At 56.4% G+C, this 17,588-nt stretch overlaps 3 protein-coding genes across 5 annotated transcripts; 2 read left to right on the plus strand and 1 right to left on the minus strand.

Annotated features, from left to right (window-relative positions):
* Positions 1-6,406, plus strand: IGBP1 (immunoglobulin binding protein 1). Of its 2 annotated transcripts, none has more exons than XM_072877223.1 (6): positions 1-218; positions 423-728; positions 3,105-3,300; positions 4,323-4,408; positions 5,475-5,587; positions 5,867-6,406. In XM_072877223.1, the coding sequence occupies exons 1-6, from the start codon at positions 31-33 to the stop codon at positions 6,010-6,012; spliced, it is 1,035 nt and encodes a 344-aa protein (XP_072733324.1). In that variant the 5' UTR covers positions 1-30; the 3' UTR covers positions 6,013-6,406. The 2 variants fall into 2 exon arrangements, with proteins under 2 accessions (XP_072733324.1, XP_072733323.1); XM_072877222.1 differs by having other exon boundaries at positions 5,864-6,405.
* A 1,969-nt stretch (positions 6,407-8,375) lies between these two features.
* LOC140658594 (diacylglycerol O-acyltransferase 2-like) lies at positions 8,376-15,461 on the plus strand. 2 transcript variants are annotated; one of them, XM_072877225.1, is made up of 9 exons: positions 8,376-8,415; positions 10,088-10,216; positions 10,290-10,397; positions 10,645-10,715; positions 10,832-11,036; positions 11,721-11,895; positions 11,976-12,178; positions 12,343-12,457; positions 15,419-15,461. In XM_072877225.1, exons 1-9 carry the CDS (start codon positions 8,376-8,378, stop codon positions 15,459-15,461), a joined length of 1,089 nt encoding a protein of 362 aa, XP_072733326.1. The 2 variants fall into 2 exon arrangements, with proteins under 2 accessions (XP_072733326.1, XP_072733325.1); XM_072877224.1 differs by lacking the exon at positions 15,419-15,461 and having other exon boundaries at positions 12,343-12,497.
* Positions 14,509-15,633, minus strand: P2RY4 (pyrimidinergic receptor P2Y4). The gene has a single exon (XM_072877221.1). It carries the CDS (start codon positions 15,631-15,633, stop codon positions 14,509-14,511), a length of 1,125 nt encoding a protein of 374 aa, XP_072733322.1.
* Between the last annotated feature and the right edge of the window lie 1,955 nt (positions 15,634-17,588).

Consider the following 17,588-nt stretch of genomic DNA (forward strand, 5'->3'; position numbering starts at 1 on the left):
GGTTCGGCGGCGGTACCTTCCCGGCCCAGCATGGCGGAGGGGGCCGGCGCGGGGCCGCGGCTGGCGGAGCTGCTGGCGGTGGGCCGGCGGCTCTGGGAGGAGGTGGAGACCGGTGCCGAGCCGTCCTCGGGGGCCCCCGCCGTGCAGGATAAGGTGCGGCAGGGGCTGGACGCGCTGCAGCGGGCGGCCGCCATGGTGGCGCAGCTGGACCTGTTCAGGTGAGCGGAGGGGAGGGACGGCCTGGGCCTGGGCCTGGGCCTGGGTCTGGGCGGGCCCAGCGAGGCCGTACGAGGGTCCTCCGTGCCTTCCGCCGCCTCCACACGGGCCCCCGGGCCGCCGCGGAGCGGGCTGGGCCTGGCCGGGCCCGGGCGGAGCGGAGCGGGAACGGGAAGGCTCGGCTCGGCTCGTCTCTCCCCTTGCAGCGAGAACGAGGAGCTGGAGGAGATCGCCTCGGCCGACCTGAAGTACCTGCTGCTGCCCGCCTTGCTGGGGGCCCTGACGCTGAAGCAGGTGGACCTGAGCAGGAGGCTGGAGCACCTGGAGAGCGCTCGGGCTCACTTCTGGCGCTTCCTCAAGCTCTGCAGGAGCTACGGGCTGGGCAGCTTCCACCTGCCCCCCGCCAGCCCCCCGGGAGAGGAAGATGCCGGGAGCCCGTCCCCGGGGGGCCCCGCTGCCGCCCAGCCCAGCCTGGTGGCCATGGCGTCGAGTAGGCAAGCCAAAATCGAACGGTAGGCGCTCCCTTTGCGGTCTTTAAAGGCTTTTGGGAATCAGCTTAGGAGAAGGGGAGAGCCTCAGGCAGCGCGAGATCGTACAGACGAGGACTGTCAGGAAAGAACTGCTTCCCTTGATATTGGAATACTTTGATCACGAAGCATTCATTTTAGGAGATGCTCCACGTATTATTTAATGGTGTTGGATTGTGCGCAGACTGGGGAGGTGCATTAGTTTCTGGTCTTTGAAGAAGGACTGCACAAAAGTTCTTATGATTAGTTCTTTAATCACTGCTAACAGCGTAAAGCCACCCACGTTGGAAGTTACCTACCAATGTGCTTATTAGATCTTTAAAAAAGAGGTGATTGATGCCTCTCTGTCATGCTTTAGTCGGGGATTTCGACAATCAAGTTGTTGCTTATTGTGGTAGCACTGAAAGGCCCAAGCTGGGCTGGAGAGCTGTTTAAATTTAATGAACACAAAAATACGATTTATATTCTAGAGAGTAACCTAACTGAGATGGGTTTGGGATACTAGAATACATCGGGGCCTTTGGGGTCAGCACAGCAAAGCCTTTTCAGCACGGCCTGCTTGTCAGCAGTCTGGGAGCTGCACATCTCCTCCCGAGTGCGAGCAAGTTTTAGGTCCTGCAGGTAGGGCTGTTGGTTGGGCGTGAACTCCCCTCTCGCTGAGGGCCTGTGTTTGCCTGCACCGTGACTCCTTCCCCTGGAAGACAAATGGGAGGTGCCTGCGTTGTGAGTTCTGTCGCAAGCAAGTTAGTACTTGATCAGGGTGAGATGTTGCAATTATATTTGCTTTCAGTAAAATGCGTAGGCTGCGTGAACCACATTTTATGAAGAAGGCCCGTGTCACCACACCGGCTTCAGACCTGTCTCATCCTAGCTTTCTTTGGCCTTGCTCTCTGAGTGAGCACGCACCGCGGCGTCCCAGGGAGCAGGTTGGGATTGCAGCGGCCAACTGAAGAGAACTTATCCCGCTGTGGAGTGTAGAGACAAATGGGAATGGAGTGGTTTGCTTTGCTTCCCTGCAGGACAGGGCTGGGCAGTCAGGAGCTCAGCCAGTTAAGATGTTGTTTTGGGGGTTCTCTGTGGAGCACTTGTGGATGGGTTTGGTTTTTAGAACGACTCTTGTATGCTCCTTGTCCTTTCAGCTCCTGTAGGTTTCTAATCCTTGGTTCTTACTGTTCGTTCTTCAGGTGGCACTGTAACTGAAGGAAGTGGGACACAAGGATTTAGCCTGGAAGTGTATTATATAGGTAGCTTCCCCCTTTAATAACTAATGCCTGAAAAGGTCAAAAAATCCAGAAAGCCAAAATGATATGAAAAAACAACCTGCACACACAAAAACACCTGCGACGGAAATTGGAAAAGTGTTTTAATCTGCCCTGTAAGCGGCTTCTTGATATCTTTGTGTCATATAGAAGCAACTCAAAATAGCTATTACATTGGTTTTCTCAGTGAAGGAGCTGATGAGTTAAAGTCCTGTTTTCTCCAGGAGATTAATGTTGCCAGGCTTGTCTAATTTTACCTAGGAGGCTTAATTTTCAAGATTGCTCAACTTTTAGGAGAAGAAAAAAATAATTGAGAGATGCGTCTCTAAATTTAAACTGTCTTCTTAAAGCTGCTTTTAACAGACAGAAGATACTTTAATTACAACAGTAAACCATCACAACCTCCCTTTTTGTATACAAGTTTCTTTTTAAATAGATGAAATCATATTAAACCTCTAACAAAGAGTAGTAAAGATCCTATGTAACGTCTAAATTTGAGTTGACAGATGGAAGTGATGGGGAAGATGGGAGGAAAATATTTTGGTGCTGCATGTGTGTATATAAGCGTGCATTTTCAAAGCCTTTTTTAAGCAGATTAGAACTCTTCTGATTTCTGTAGTTTTCATTTGTCAAAAACCTTCTGTTGTCAGTCAGATGAGGTGGGGAGATGGATCCCCCTGCTTGATGTTTTGCCTCTTGCTTACGCATCGTTAGAGGTCATCAGTAAATGACAGCCAGTACGATCTGGTGCTGCCAGTGCTCCTCCACTTCTGAAGGGGTACATTCCTGTAAGTCACGACTTTACTTCTACGGGACTCTTACTCAGTTGTTAAATGAGTGGGTCCTCCTCGCACAAGGAAACTTGTCAAAGAGATGAGGAGCTTTATGAATGTCTGGGATTTGCGTACCGTAACGAGCACTGGTCAGCAACTGTCACCTCTGTGAAAAGCAGTTAAAAGAGGATTGGGACAGGAGGTAGCTCTCTATCTACATTTGGTTGAATTCCAAGAAACAGGAAATTGTTTATTTTAGAAAACACTGTATCTGGGCTGTGTTAGAGAAAGGTTACTTAAATGATCTCATTTTGTTCTTTTTGAGACAGATATAAGCAGAAGAAGGAACTGGAGAACAGGTTGGCGTCTATGAGAACCTTCGTGGAGAGCGGGCAAGCAGATGACGATCAGATACGGGAATTTTACATACTACAAATCCAGAAATGGATCAACACCAGCCTTGAGGAAATTGAGAGTATTGACCAAGAAATGGTCATCCTGAAGAGCAGAGGTACAGCGAAACAGGTATGTTTTGCATATCTCTCTTGCACTCCGGGTCCTGTGGACTGTGGATGGTTAGACCTGATGATAGACACTGTTGCAGGTAAATGAGCCTCAGAGGAATTCAATAGCAGAGTTTCGTAAGTTTTATTCTGTGAATTCTCAATTGAAATTGAGCTCAATCACAGCACAAGCAGATGGGGTTTGGTTTAATTCTGAATGGGCAGTGGTCTGATTTTTGTATTAGTCACTGTCCGGTGCTACCACATGTTCTAGACAGTCATGGCTTGTGAAATGCTAGAGCATTGAGTATCAACCAGTCTGCGTGCAGAGGCTTTTCTCCACTTTGCTGGGTTCTGCCAGACCCTTAACTCTAAAGAACTAAGTATATTTGTAAATTAAAAGAAGACCCTTGTGATTTCTTTCAAACCTATGCTTCTGGCCTACAAAGCGTCCAGACGTTACAGAAGGAAATGCCTATTCTGAATGCTGAAAGCTTCTCGTAGACCTGCAATTCCTCTGTAGAGTAGTGTTTCTGAGGGCTTTATGTTACTCACCAAAAGTGCCTGTCTAGAAATAAAAAAATAGAATGTCCTGACATAGACCATAGTCCAGCTTTGCTGGCACAGCTGGTTTGTGCAGTTTATTATTGGCGTTGCAGAACTCTGCTCTTCTGTAGTGTCCTGGGTGATATCATCGGGAATGATGAGCTCTCCTTGCTTCAGAATGTACTGCGTTTGATCCCTGGGAAAAATAAGCTATATTTCATGCTTTGATCTGAGCTGATCTGGTTTAGCTCTGTCAGCTTTCTGCTTTGATCAGAACGGGTGTAACAAAGGCACAAAGAGAAGTGATTTGCAGAAGCTCACAGATGGGAGTTCATGATTTAAACTGGATTAAGGCCTGAATTGTCCATCTTGGGATGTTGCTCTGACGGCAGAGGCGTTGCTCTCCTACGAGACCTTTAATAACTTGTTGGGGGTGGGAAGCAGAGAAGGGGATTCTCATCTACGCAATTATCTTGTGACTATTGTTTGCATCTTCAGTCTTCAGCACCACCACACGGTACTTCTCGGCAAGTCAGGGCTCCATTGAAACCTTTCATTCTTACCCGGGATGCTGCTCAGGCTAAGTATGTTGTTTTCTGATTATTTAGACACATTACGAGGCAGTGCTCTGTTCTCCCGTAAGCCTAAGATACTCTTTCAAATGCAGAAAACCAGTCGTTACCTTCAGGCAGCGTGTTGCATCAAGATGGCCTGTGTTGTGCGTCTGGGCAGGGGATGGGGGGAACATCTAATGGATTTCTTGAACTTTCTCTGTTTTTCTGTTACCATTTCTTGTGTTACCAGCATGCTGCAGTGTCTTGGCTAATGCTGTTTCCTCCTGTTGGGGTGGCAGAAGAGGAGATCGTATTAAGCAAATATTACTGTGTTAGTTTATAGGCCACGTGCTTGCTGTTTGGTAAGCTGTGGAGGGGCAAGGCTTATCTGCCCCTCTAACCTCTCTGTGATATAACAGGATCATTCTTCACTGTTAAAATAAAGAGCCCAGCAGTGAAAAGCACACATGGTCTCTTCATCTAATGTAAACTCTGGAAGATTTCAGTGAATTCAAATAAGTGATCTTAGGGGTTGGGAAGACGTGATACCTACCAGAGAATCATCAGTCTCAATAAGACATTTTTAACTGTAAGGCTTTCCCTAGGGTATCAAGATCTTAACACTTGCTGGCACTGTGAGATTCTTGCAAGGAATTTGGCAGCTAAAGCACAAAATGGGATAGAAACCAGATTTCCTGTCATGCTTTTGACGTTATTTGCCCTGAGCCTTCCATATATCTATTTGGCCACGCCGTGCCTAATTCAGTTCCCAGGGGCCTCCTTGGCAAGCTGTGCTAGCAGAGTGTTCTCTTTTGGGCTGGAGAAGTGATCCAAGGTCTTTGGACTAGAACAGTCCTCACCTCTCTAAACTAGCAGGATGAACTCTTTAAATGCCGTTATGGCTAGGTTACTGGCAAGTCTGTTGCTGAAGGCCCAGGCGGTAGAAGTATGTTTGTTCTCAAGCCTTCCTTGATACCATGCCTTATATTGTTAGTACAGATTGGATTACAGAGTAGTTCTGTGCACGATTGTCTGTGTTTCTTCTAAGTCGTAGCGATGTAAAGTGCCTTCTTTGACTGTCTCTCTCTTCCTGTAGAGTGTTTGGTGCTGGATATCCCGGCCTGCCTACTATGACTGTGGATGACTGGTACGAGCAGCGCAGAAGGCAAGGAGTCGTGTCTGGTCAGAGTGCTCCTCAGAGAACAGCAGGTACAGAGTGGCAAAGCAAAGATTGGAATAGAGAATTCGGGAAGTCTCTTGAGGGGGAGGGTGAACGGGGATGTGTTCAGGGTGTGAAACACCCACTGACTGGGGAAGAGTAAGAGCTGACTTCATTAGGCTGTAAGAATAACTGGATTGCTAGACTGCTCTTTGGCAATTCCTGCTTTCTGTCTAGACCGGCTCCTGGCAGGGCTTCTCTTTTGAGAACTAGACTAGGGATCTTCCACTGTCTTACTGCCCCTCACTCCTATTCTCGACCTTCAGCAGGTACAACTGATGAAGAGTTGCAGAAGCAGCAGCAGGAGAAAAAAGAGGAGGAGGATGATGAGGAAGCTCTTCAAAAAGCTCGGAACTGGGATGACTGGAAAGATACACACCCAAGAGGCTATGGCAACCGGCAGAACGTGGGCTGATGCTCTCGCTGCAGAGGGAGCAGGGCCTGGAAATCCTGTAAGAGTTGCCTGTGTCCTGGAGATATAGGAGTAAATACACTGTACATATGCGGAGGTATCCGTGGCTCTTCTGGGAGGCACCGGAGTCAGAGGAGTAAACGTGACAGTTTGCTTTGGTTTACCTTAAATGTCAGACGGAGTGCACTGGTCATGTATGGTGATGCCACAGAGCTCCTGTCAGGTGGAGCTCTTTCTGAGGGGTCAGACTGCCTCTGCTCTCCCAGTCAGAGGAAGTCCTTGAAAGAAAAGTACATGAATTTGGAAACTGCTCTTTGTATTGTGGGTGGATGTATTTATTTTTTTCCTCTATATTTTAAGCAAAATAAAATCTCTTGTGCTGCCTAGTTCTTGCTGTGAAAATCCCTTGCTCTTTGTCCTAGGCTCTTCCAGAGCAAGTCTGTAAGGCTGGTTTCCAGCAACCAAGGGAGTTGAGGATGGGAAACAAGGCAATGTTAGATGGCCAGATTTTTCGGCCGAGGCTTCTGAGCAGACCAGCTTGCAGTGCAGTGTCCACCTCGGCAGGGAGGTCTGTGTGCAGCCAGGTGTTCGGTGGCCTTTCCACAGGCTCATCCCGCTGTTCCTCCCTGCGCAGGCAGACTGAAGTGTTCGGGATTTTTTGTGTTGAGTAGATCAGGTATTTCGAGGGCAATGTCTTGAAGTACCAATACTACACATAGTACAAATGCCTTAATAGAAACGCTTGTCCTTTTGCTTAGTGTAATGTGGGGTCTGCATGGCTACAGCATACATAATGCAGTGCACGACATGTGTGTACTCCAGACCCTCTCGTGGAGCCCTACAGGGGCCGACACCGGGACAAACGGTGCCATGTTCAAAAGCGAAGCGGTGCACTGGTAGTCAGCATGCTTTGAAATCTACTTACAGAATAACCCTGAAGGGGTGAAAACCTTTTCTGTGTTCCTCTGAAGCTTGTTTAAATAGCTGCTGGCACTAATCCTGAACTGAGTGAGAAGAGAGAGCATGACTGGTCTGCCGTACCTGGCGCTGACCCGGCATGCAGCAGGCGTGTTACTGGGCGAGAAAGTGAGGAATCACGGCTGGAAGCTCTGGAGTTGCCCAGCGTGGGCTGGCAGCTGTGACTGCAGTTGTTCTACACCTGTTACAAATGTTGGGCTAAAAAAACAAAGCAAGCATCTCTGCTACTTGCGCATGTGGCAGTGCGTCACCTGGAGCAGGCCACAAGGCATTGACCGCCTTTGATGTGGCACAGTCGGGTTCATCGGCAGAGTGCTCCCTTACCTCTGGGGACAGTGGGATTCTGAAAGGATTTGGGGTTTTTCCTTCCTATTAGCATGATTTGGGCACACCTGAGGGGCCAGCTAGGCTGCAGGAGAGCTTAGATGTTTTATACATAGCAATCTTAGCTCCTCTTAACTAATCAACATCTGTGAATGCTGTTGTGCCCTTTTTTTCCAGATACTGAGCCTCTACAGTCTACAACAGCAGATCATGAGTTTTTGTGGGTTCCTGGATTCCAAACCTCTCCTGTGAAACATGTTTTCTATTTTAACCACACATGCAATCCTATATGTGTATTTATCCCTTTCCTACATTTGATGTTATCCAGCTCTTCCTAGCGAGTACTTCTGGAGAGATAAATACTGAAAAGTAGCTCTGGTGAATTAGTTCCTGTGGATTTTTACTGTTCCTTTGGCTGTTGGCCTGAAGCCCCATCTCAGTGCTGCTTTTGTGCTGCTCTTGTTTCCTTTTCTTCTCTTTTTTTTTTATCCCCCCAATCCTCTCCAGGCAGTACTGCAGTCTTCCTGGGCTAGCAGGCAGGGCTAGCTGACCCCGGTGCCCCTGTTAGGGGTGGAAGAAGAGGGGATGGTGCTGGACGCTGGGGCTGAAGGTCAGGGCCTGTCTGGTGGGCTGCATTCCCGTACCACGGAGCTGGACCTTTGGGATGACGTTTTCGGGTGGCTCTGGAGGGGAGTAACACCGGTAGAGCACGAAGGCGGTTTGTGAAATACCCAAAGTGCAGACGGTACCATTCCCGGGGGAAGGCGGTCCCCGCCGAGCCACTGCCGGTGACGGCATCGGTGCCTTTCTGAGGAGCGGCAGCCACCCTTCTCGACAGCAGCTCCTCACCGCTCGCCGTGACTCCTCATCCTCCCAAGGACCATCAGCTCTTCTCCTTGCTCTGCAAGCTGGGGCTGGAGCGGGTCCTCTCCCCTCCGTGGCGGACGGTTTACCTTGGATCAGCTGGTTAAAGCAGCTGGATACACAATCAATTGCCCTCCGGTATTTCCAAACTCGCCTTTTAACCTGCTGAACCAGGGTCTGGCGCAGAACTCCTCGCCACCATGAAAACAATTATTGCAGCCTGTTCCCAAAATCTTAGTGGTAAGATATTTCCAAAGCGCGTTTGAATGGTTTCTGATGGTCTGGCGATGCGAGGAACTGGTCAGGCAATTAGCATTTGTTGTCACTATTGTCTATTTGCTTTAGACTGCTTAGGGGAAAGGGAGGTGTTTGGAGCGGTTTGGGGTTAGCAGCACCAGAGGAAAACATACAGTTGCTCAACAGGAATGAAATTTCTGACAATGCATTCGGTAATGTTACTCCTGCGAGATGCTCCAGAGTGCTGCAAATTCCCCTTCGTCTTTCCTTGCTGCCCCGGGCCGCAGAGTCTGAATTTTTGGGTTTGAAGAGGCTCCTGTCGCCGCGGACGGGGCCGGCAGTAGAGCCCCTGGGGTTTCTCCATTTTCTGTCTGTGGTCTGGACATTCATGGAGTGCTTGGGGAGGGGAGCTAAAAAAAGGAACTAAAAAAAGCAACTATTTGGTCGGCACAAATTTTCTAGGCAGAGCTCTGCGTCTTCCCGGGGAAAAAGAAAGGGGCTTTGGAAGGTTGACAACAGCAGGGCTGTGCGGGCAGCAGGGCTTCTGGGGATGCCTCGCTGGGCACGCGAGGATGGGCGGGAGGGATCGCTTAAAGCACAGCACGCTGCTTGGGGGAGAGGGAAAACAATTCTTCGATGCTGGTGATGGCTCCAGTGTTTAATTTATTTCTGTTGTCCCATTCATGATTTGGGAAGAGCTGAACCTCCACCACCCGAACCAGGGTTTGGTGGTTCGCCTCCCACCCCAGGGTCCCGCTGAGGACCTGAGGGTCCCCAGCCTGGGAAGTCATGGGGACAGGTCTGCTCCTGTCTCACCCTGAGCATCTCTCTGTCCGGCCAGCATGCTGATTTTGGGTTGTTTTCCCAAGAAAACAAGGCTCTTGTGACACAAGGGGTAGCTCGCTGCGGTCACAGCGGCGGCTGTGCTGGGTGGTCTCGGCCACAGTGGACCTTTGGCCGGGAGCGGTCCGGCGCCTCGGGCCCGTTTCGGGGAGGAGGGATGGGGCCGCGCGTGGAGTTTGGATCCTGGCACCTGGCCCGGGGCGGTTAATGGTTCACCAAGGTCGGCTGGAGGGAAGGGGGTGGCGGGGGGAGTGGAGCACCCACGGGTTGCTGGACTGTCCCTCACGGGGGACGGCTGCAGGGACGGCCAGCCTCAGCCACCCTGGCTCGGCTCCTGGCCTCTGTCCTTGGCGCTTGCCGGGGGGCGGATGCTGCCCCGCATGTCCCTGTCGCGCCGGCTGAGAAAGACCTGAATTCTCTCTGAGCCTGAACACGCCAAGGAGGGCACGGGAAAGGTCCTGGCCTTTGGGGAGCTCGGCACGGTGCGGGACGTGCCACTGGTGCACCCCGTCTCATGGACGTGTTTGGGCTTAGGGGTGCCCAGCCTGGCAGCTGCCCCCTGCTCGGAGCAGGGCTGGCCCCAGAGCAGCCTTGGGCTGCCCGGGGCCACCTCCTGGCATGGTCCAGAGCTCTCTGGGGATGAGCGTCGCCCACCCCACCCCATCCCTCCTCACCCAATTGCTTCATCCTTCCCATCCTGCCTCCCGCCTTGCCCCCCTACCCCAACCCCAGCAGCCCCGGGTACCACCGGACCGGGACCCCCCCGGCTAGCTGGGACAGCGTTCGCACAACCCGCGCTGTTCTGGGCCGGGTGCCGTGTCCCTCCCCGCAGGCAGCCGCGCCAGCGTCCAGACCGCCCTGCGCACCCTGCTCGCAGCACCCTGGCCCTCGCAGCGGGACGTCCGCTCCTGGCTCCAGCTCCTCTCCGTCCTGCAGTGGGTGCTCAGCTTCCTGCTGCTGGGTGAGTAGGGGGCTGCGGGGGGTCCCGGTGGGACGAGCGTGTGCCCGCTCACCCCCCTCCCCGGCTCCCACAGGAACCGTCAGCCTGCTGCTCCTCATCTACCTGGTGTTCACCAGCTTCTGGCCCATCTCCGCGCTCTACCTGGCCTGGATCATCTTTGACTGGGACACGCCGGAGAAAGGTGGGGATGGGCAGAGCCCCCCTTCCTCCAGCTTTGCAGCAGGATGGGGTGCGGGGTCCCCCCTTTCTCTGGCTCCATCCCAGCATGGCAAATGGGGAGCAGCACATCCCACCTGCTCCTTCCCTCCTCTCCCCCATCATCATCACGGTGGGAAGAGGGATGCGGCAGGTCCGTGGGGAGCATTTCCCGTGGGTCCTGCTGCCCGCTGGGCTGGCGTCATCTCCTGCAGCCCCTCCCTGGTTTGCAGGTGGCAGGAGGCTGCCGTGCCTGCGGCGGTGGCCCGTGTGGAGACACTTTCGGGATTATTTCCCCGTGAAGGTACGGCGTGGGGAGCGGGAGTGCCAGGACGGGATGTTCATGCAGGTGGAGGTGGTGGTACCACCCAAAAGGACGTGCCACCGTTATGTCCCCGCGACCCCCTTTTGTCCCCACAGCTGGTGAAGACGCACGACCTGTCCCCCAGCCACAACTACATCATCGGCTCCCACCCCCACGGCATCCTCTGCGTTGGCGCCTTCTGCAACTTCATCACGGGCTCGACGGGCTTCGGGGAGATGTTCCCGGGCATCCGGCCCTTCCTCACCACCCTGGCCGGCAACTTCCGCCTGCCCGTCTTCAGGGAGTACCTGATGAGCGGGGGTGAGCGTCCGCGGGCAGCAGGGTGGGCAGCTGCCTGCACCCTGCCCTCATGGGCAGCCCTGCAGGCATGGCCGTTGTGCTGCCTTGAGCTAAGTGGGTGCCCCGGGGAGGCACCCCCTGCCCGTCCCGCTCCTGCCCACCTCTGCCTGCTGCCACGGAGGGTCAGAGCACGGAGGGGGCAATGCCCACGGGCAGGGGGGCTCCAGGGGGGGTCCCCAGTTCCATCTGCGGGAAACCCGGACTGACGGTCTCTGTGCTCCCCAGGAGCAGGCAGGGCAGGGGCGGTGCTCTGCCTGCACCCTGCCTGCACCCTGCCTGAGCTCCACCCTCACCCTGCCTGCACCCTGTCCACACCCTGCCCACACCTTGCCTGAGCCCTGCCCACACCTTGCCAGCGCTCTGCCCGCACCCTGCACGCAGGGCTGCCAGCCCGGGGGACCCCTGGGAGCTCTCCCGCAGCAGAGGGCGCCCCTGCACTGTCCCTACACTGTCCCCACACTGTCCCTTGCACGGTCCCTGCACTGTCCCTTGCACGGTCCCTGCACTGTCCCTTGCGCGGTGCCTGCACGGTCCCTGCACTGTCCCCGCACTGTCCCTTGCATGGTCCCACCAGGCACGGTCCCCATCCCCCAGGCGCTGGACGGGCAGGCAGTCCCACAGCACCGGTGGTCCGTTCCGCCGCAGGCCTGTGCCCGGTGACACGCCGCGCCATCGGGTACCTGCTGTCCAAGAACGGCACCGGCAATGCGGTGGCCATCGTCATCGGCGGTGCGGCCGAGTCGCTCTCCTGCCGTCCCGGCGTCACCACGCTCATCCTGAAGAACCGCAAGGGCTTTGTCCGCATGGCCCTGCAGCACGGGTGGGTCACCGGTGCCCCCGCTACCATGAGGGTCGGGGTGTCCCAGTGCCCCATCACTGCCCACCGTGTCCCCTCCACAGGGCCTACCTCGTCCCCTCCTTCTCCTTTGGGGAGAACGACCTCTTTCGCCAGGTGGTCTTTGAGGAGGGCAGCTGGATGAGGAGCATCCAGCAACGCTTCCAGAAGATGATGGGCTTTGCTCCCTGCGTCTTCTACGGCCGAGGTCTCACCTCTGTCCGGTCCAAGGGCTTCCTCCCCTACGCCAGACCCATTACGACCGTGGGTGAGCATCGCCCGCCAGGGCGGAGGGGACCCCCAGAAGGTGGACGGGCAGAGGAGGAGGACGCCCCATGATGGGTAGCATTGGAAGGCAACACTCAGCTCATGTCCCCGATGAGCTGAGCCTGTCCTCGCACCACCAGCCTGACCTTCCTCCCTTCCCGGCAGTGGGAGAGCCGGTGACGGTGCCCAAGATCGAGGACCCGAGCTGTGAGACGGTGGACATGTACCACGAGATGTACGTCCGCTCCCTGCTCAAGCTCTTCAATGAGAACAAGACCAAGTACGGGCTGTTGGAGACAGACGAGCTGCACATCCTCTGAGCGCGGCCGGCGCCGGCGGCCAGATCCTGGCTCACAAGGGCGGCTGGCTCTTGCGGGTGGGGATTTCAGTCGGCCCGGCATGGGGAACACACGGGGGACGATCCCCACTCCGGCCCTCCACTCCTCTGGCCAAAAAAAAACTGAGCGGGAGGTGAGAGGAGAGGAGGAAGCGAGGGGAAGGGGAGATTGGGAAAAGGTCTGCCTTGAAAGGGGTTTGGAAGGGCTGTTGGTGACACAGCTGTCCCCTGAGGATGTGGGGTGATGTGGGGGGGCTGATGCGAGGCTGGGGGCCAGCGATGGGCATGGTCCCCACAAGATAACCAGGACACCACAAGCTGAGGGAGGGGGTGTCGTGGGAGAGGGGAACGAGATGGGCTCTTGGGGGTGGTATCCTGATGGCGAGTGGGATCAAGCTGGGGAGACATCCCCCCTGGGGTGGAGGGGGGACAATCCCGGACTTGGGGACCCGTGGAAGTGGCCTCAGCCGGGACCGTGTGGCCCTGGGCAAGGGGCGGGTGCTGCTCTGGCCCCAGATGAGCCTTTTCCGCTGCCTCTGTACCCAATACAGATTTCCAACCCCCCCACTACCGCCTGTGTGTGCTGGGGGGGCAGGGTCAGCAGCACCATGGCTGTACCCCTGCATTCCCCATGGGCGTGGAGTGGCCACCCGCCCGTGTCCCCTCCCTGGCAGTCCCATCTCCAGGGCTGGGGCCGTGCTTGGTGGGGACCCTTGCACCGCTCAGGTGCAACCGAGCAGCTCCCGGGTCCACCTGGGCCACGTCAGATATAATGGGAGGTGAGGGGCAGCAGCTGCTCTTACTGGGTTAACTGGGCTTCGGAGGGAGGTCTCCTTCTCCCTCTGCTTTCGGTTCGGTGGTGAGTGTGGGGCTCTCTGGGTACCACTGCCTGGTGGGATGCGGATGTGGGGCTGGGACGTGGCACCCCTGGGGTCCTCTCCCTCCCTGGGTGACCTGGGCAGCTCCCGGTGGGATGTGGCTGTGTGTGGCCGGTGCCGTGGCCACGGCTGGGGGGTGACACCCCGACGATGCTATGGGCGTCCCTACCCTAGGCACGTGCTGGCAGGACTTGTTGGGGTGATGGGGGTCGGCCCCTCCTGGGGCTCCCCGTGGTGGGGACAGCCCCGTCCCTGCCCGGGCTGGCGTGGGAGAGTCGACAGCACTGATAGCCATCTCTGGTCTGCTCCTCTCTGCGCAGGCACTTGGTCAAACAAAAGGGCTGGGTAAACATTTGGAAAGCAAACACCCATAAAGGCAGATTCCCGAGGACTCTCCCGTCACCACGGGTGTCACCACTCTGGCTCATCGCTCCGAACCTGCCCCAGTGCCGGTGTTAAGGTGGTGGGTGGCTTTTCTCTGCTCTCAAACGCTTTCTGGGATGAGAGTGGGCATCTCGTCCCTCTTCTTTCTGCTATGGGAAGAAACGGGCCTGAGCGTAGAGAAAGGGGAAGGGGCTTTATTGGGGGGTGACGGGCAGCAAGTGCCCTGTGCCGCGTCCCTCCCTTCCTCTCCCAAGGCCAGCAGTGTGACAGGGACATCTCCAAGAACCTCTGCCAGGCACGCGGGGGGCCCAGTGTCGGCTCTGTCCCCAGATTCAGTCCAGTCCCCACACATCACCCTTGAGCAGACTGAAAGGGCTGTTCATGCCCAGGGAGGGACCAGTGTCCCTTCTCTTTAGTGACCGATCAGCCCCCGTGTGTCCCCAGGAGCGCCCCAGGATGGGACGCCAGCCTGCCTCCCCAAAATGGCTTTCTCGGCGTCTTTCGCATTCCCACAGGTGCCCGGCAGCTATCCTGTCCTGGGCGGCACCGGCACCCTCCTCCCACGGCATCCCGGGGCAGGGCTGGGACAAGCCCCGTGGCCCCTGGCCCTCAGCCCTGTGGTCTCTGCCCCTGCAGGTTTGGGGACCCGGGGGTGCCAGGGTACCCACACAGAGCCCAGAGGGGCAACTCATGGAGACCGGGGATGAGGTTACTGGAACCCCCTTTGGCCCCTCAGCACCCGCCTCCACTCCGTGCTGTCCCTGTCCCTCGGCTGTCACTGGCAGCGCGGCTGCCACCCACAGCATTGTCCACGGAGGGGGATACCAGGGCCAGGTTGTACGTGGGCGTGGGCTGGAGGCGCTGGGCTGGCCCCCGGCGCAGCCGCCCCCGGTACTTGTCCCCGGCCATGAAGTACAAGATGGGGTCGAGGCAGCTGTTGATGCTGGCCAGGGGCCGCGTGATCTTGTAGGTGAGGTTGACGATGTTGAGGGTCTGGCAGTCGGCTTGGAAGTAGCGGGAGGTGTAGTAGATGGTGCGGGTGATGTGGAAGGGCACGAAGCAGATGGCAAAGACGGTGAGCACGATGATGATCATCTTGATGGAGCGCTTCTTGTAGGAGGGCATTCGGGGGCCGGGGCTGGAGAAGCTGGACTTGCTGAGTCTCTTGGCCATCAAGCAGTAGCACAGGACAATCACCAGGAAGGGGACCCCGAAGAGGAGGGCCATGACGGAGGAGCTGTAGTGCACGTAATGGTCGAACTCCTCGGGCTTGGTGGTGTCATGGCACAGGGTGCTGTTGCCCTTGGAGCTGGTGGTGACAAAGATGAGGTTGGGGATGAGGCAGATGGTGACAACAAGCCAGGCACCCACGCAAATGATGCGGGCGTGCTTGGTCTTCACCCACTTCAGGGAGCGGATGGGGTGGCAGATGCCCACGTAGCGGTGGACGCTGATACACGTCAGGAAGAGGATGCTGCTGTAGAGGTTAGCGTAGAAGAGGAAGCGCACAATCTTGCAGAGCCACGTCCCAAAGGGCCAGTTGTTGCGGTCGGCGTAATAGTAGACCAGGGTGGGGAGGGAGAGGACGTAGAGCGTGTCAGAGACGGCCAGGTTGAACATGTAGGTGGTGGTGGCATTCCAGGGCCTCATCCTGGAGACGAACATCCACAGGGCCCAGGAGTTGAGGGGCAGCCCCACCACAAAGACGATGCCGTAGGAGATGGGCAGCAGGATGAACTTGAACTCCTCGTTGAAGACGCACTTTGCCTCTGCCACCGCGGTGGTGTTTCCTCCTGGCCAGGGAGCCGGCGTTGGTGTCCACAGGGCAACTGGGAACGTCCTCACTGAAGTGGCCATGTTCTCCGAGCCAGATCTAGGGGAGCAGTTAATAAAAGCGCATTAGTTGTTGATCCCGACCGTTGTCAGGCACAAAGTGTGGAAGGGAGCCAAAGATGCCAGATTTTCCCCCCCTCCAGGAGCTCCGGCCACTTTGATGGTTCTCTGGTTTTTCTCAGCTCGCGCGTTCGGGCCTCGTGGGGAGCCAAGGGCGACTTGACAAATCCTCCCCTTCGCAGCCCCCGCAATGACACCCGTTAATCATCCCTTTGAGCAGCGCGCAGTGACACCAGCGCCGCGTGGAGCTGGGAAGCGTGCCTGAGACAGAGGACCGCGCCGGCCCCGCCGGCCAGCAGTCCCACAGCGCGCTGAACAATGAGACCTTTATGAGCAACAGCAGCCCCGGGCTGGTGCCAGCGCAGCCTCTTGGAAGCCGGCTCAGCCTAATTGGCACCATCCTGACAATGCTGCTCGTCCCAGAGGGCTCCTTGACAGAAGAAAGGCGGGAGGAGAAGAAAGGCTTGTCTGGGGGAATATTATGGCCCGGAGAAATCCTCGGGGGGCTGTTAAAGGAGCCTTTGGGAGAGAGCATCCCTGGACAGTGAGGGGCCTCCAGTTGCCGGGTATTCTCCGTAGGAGAGGGATGATCTAAGCCCTGCGGAGAGGAGCTGCACCGGAGCCAAGTCCCAGCCCAAGACAGTGCAAGTTCACAAGGCAGGCAGGACGTTTTCCCTCGCACATTGTTAGAATCAAAGCATCTCTCCTAGCAAATCAGGCCCCGGGGCTTCGGTGCGAGGGCGAGCTGTCAAAGGGTTGCATTCACCTCTCAGGATGTCTAAAGCGCGGAGCCCACTCCTCCAGAGGGAAAAGGGAGCTTCTGCCACCACCATGGTGTCCAGCAAAGGACTGGCGAAGGCTGCCTGTGCCTTGGCCACTCCACGCCCGCCACCATCCCTGGCGAAGCGATTTCGGAGCGGCCGCTTCTGCTGGCAAGGACGGATGCTCGGATGAGTAACCTGGGAGCAGGAGCATCTGCCGTGCTGCGGGCAGAGACAAGGCTGTAGCCAAAACCGTATCCGATGGAGGGAGCGCTGGCGTGCGTCCAGTTGCTGTTGGTCCAGAGCTCACCCAGGCGGTGGTGGGTGCCAGGATGGAGGAGGACTCGGGGCTCAGGGAGACGATGCGCATTAGCGGGATGCTGGTGGTGGGATGAGGCAGAAGGCTGCGTCCTCTCGGGCTCCTTTCATCATCCCCTGGCTCCCTCATCATCCCCCTCCTGTTTGTCTGTTTGTCCCTTGCCTTCGCCACCGAGATGTGCAGCCTGACGGCTTCTCGTGCCAAGTGCCGTTGGCAGAAATATCCTGTAGGGTGTATCCACGGGGTCAGCTGAGCTGGGATCCATCTTCTCCCTGCAGAGCCTCACCTGAAGAGACATCCCTGGGTTTACAGAGATGATCATAAATGAATCAGCAGGCAGATGGGCAGGCGGGTGGCCGCGGGACCGGCCCCTCCGTGCCGCACGCACCGCCACGCTCTCTGTTTGAGTTGTGGGCTGAGCCGCAGCTTCGGGCTCACATCAAACACCCTGCACGTTCCCTCCCGCTGCGGCCAGTGCGGGCCCCTGCCTGGCTTTATTACAGGGATGAGTTCAGAGAGCAACAGGCAGGTCCTGATCAAACATTAACAGTGGGAAGAACTTGCTCTGTTTTCCCAGAACCAGGAGGGAAAAGCAGCTGTAGGAAACCCTGACCCCCCGAGCGCTGGTGCCAGCGGTGGTCCCACGGGGCTGGCTCTGCCAAAGGGAACGTTGTGCTGGTTGTACCGGTCCCAGCCCAGCGGCTGCGTCTCCCCAAGCCGCGACACTACCGAGGACACGAAGTACCAGGAGATTTGTTTTCCTCTTCTAACTTCTGAGTGCAAGTGAGCATGAAGCCTTGAGCCCGACCAGACCGGAGGTGCCGCAGGGTTCAGTGACC

The sequence above is a fragment of the Ciconia boyciana genome, chromosome 12 (genome assembly GCF_034638445.1).
Source record: "Ciconia boyciana chromosome 12, ASM3463844v1, whole genome shotgun sequence".
NCBI lineage: Eukaryota > Metazoa > Chordata > Aves > Ciconiiformes > Ciconiidae > Ciconia > Ciconia boyciana.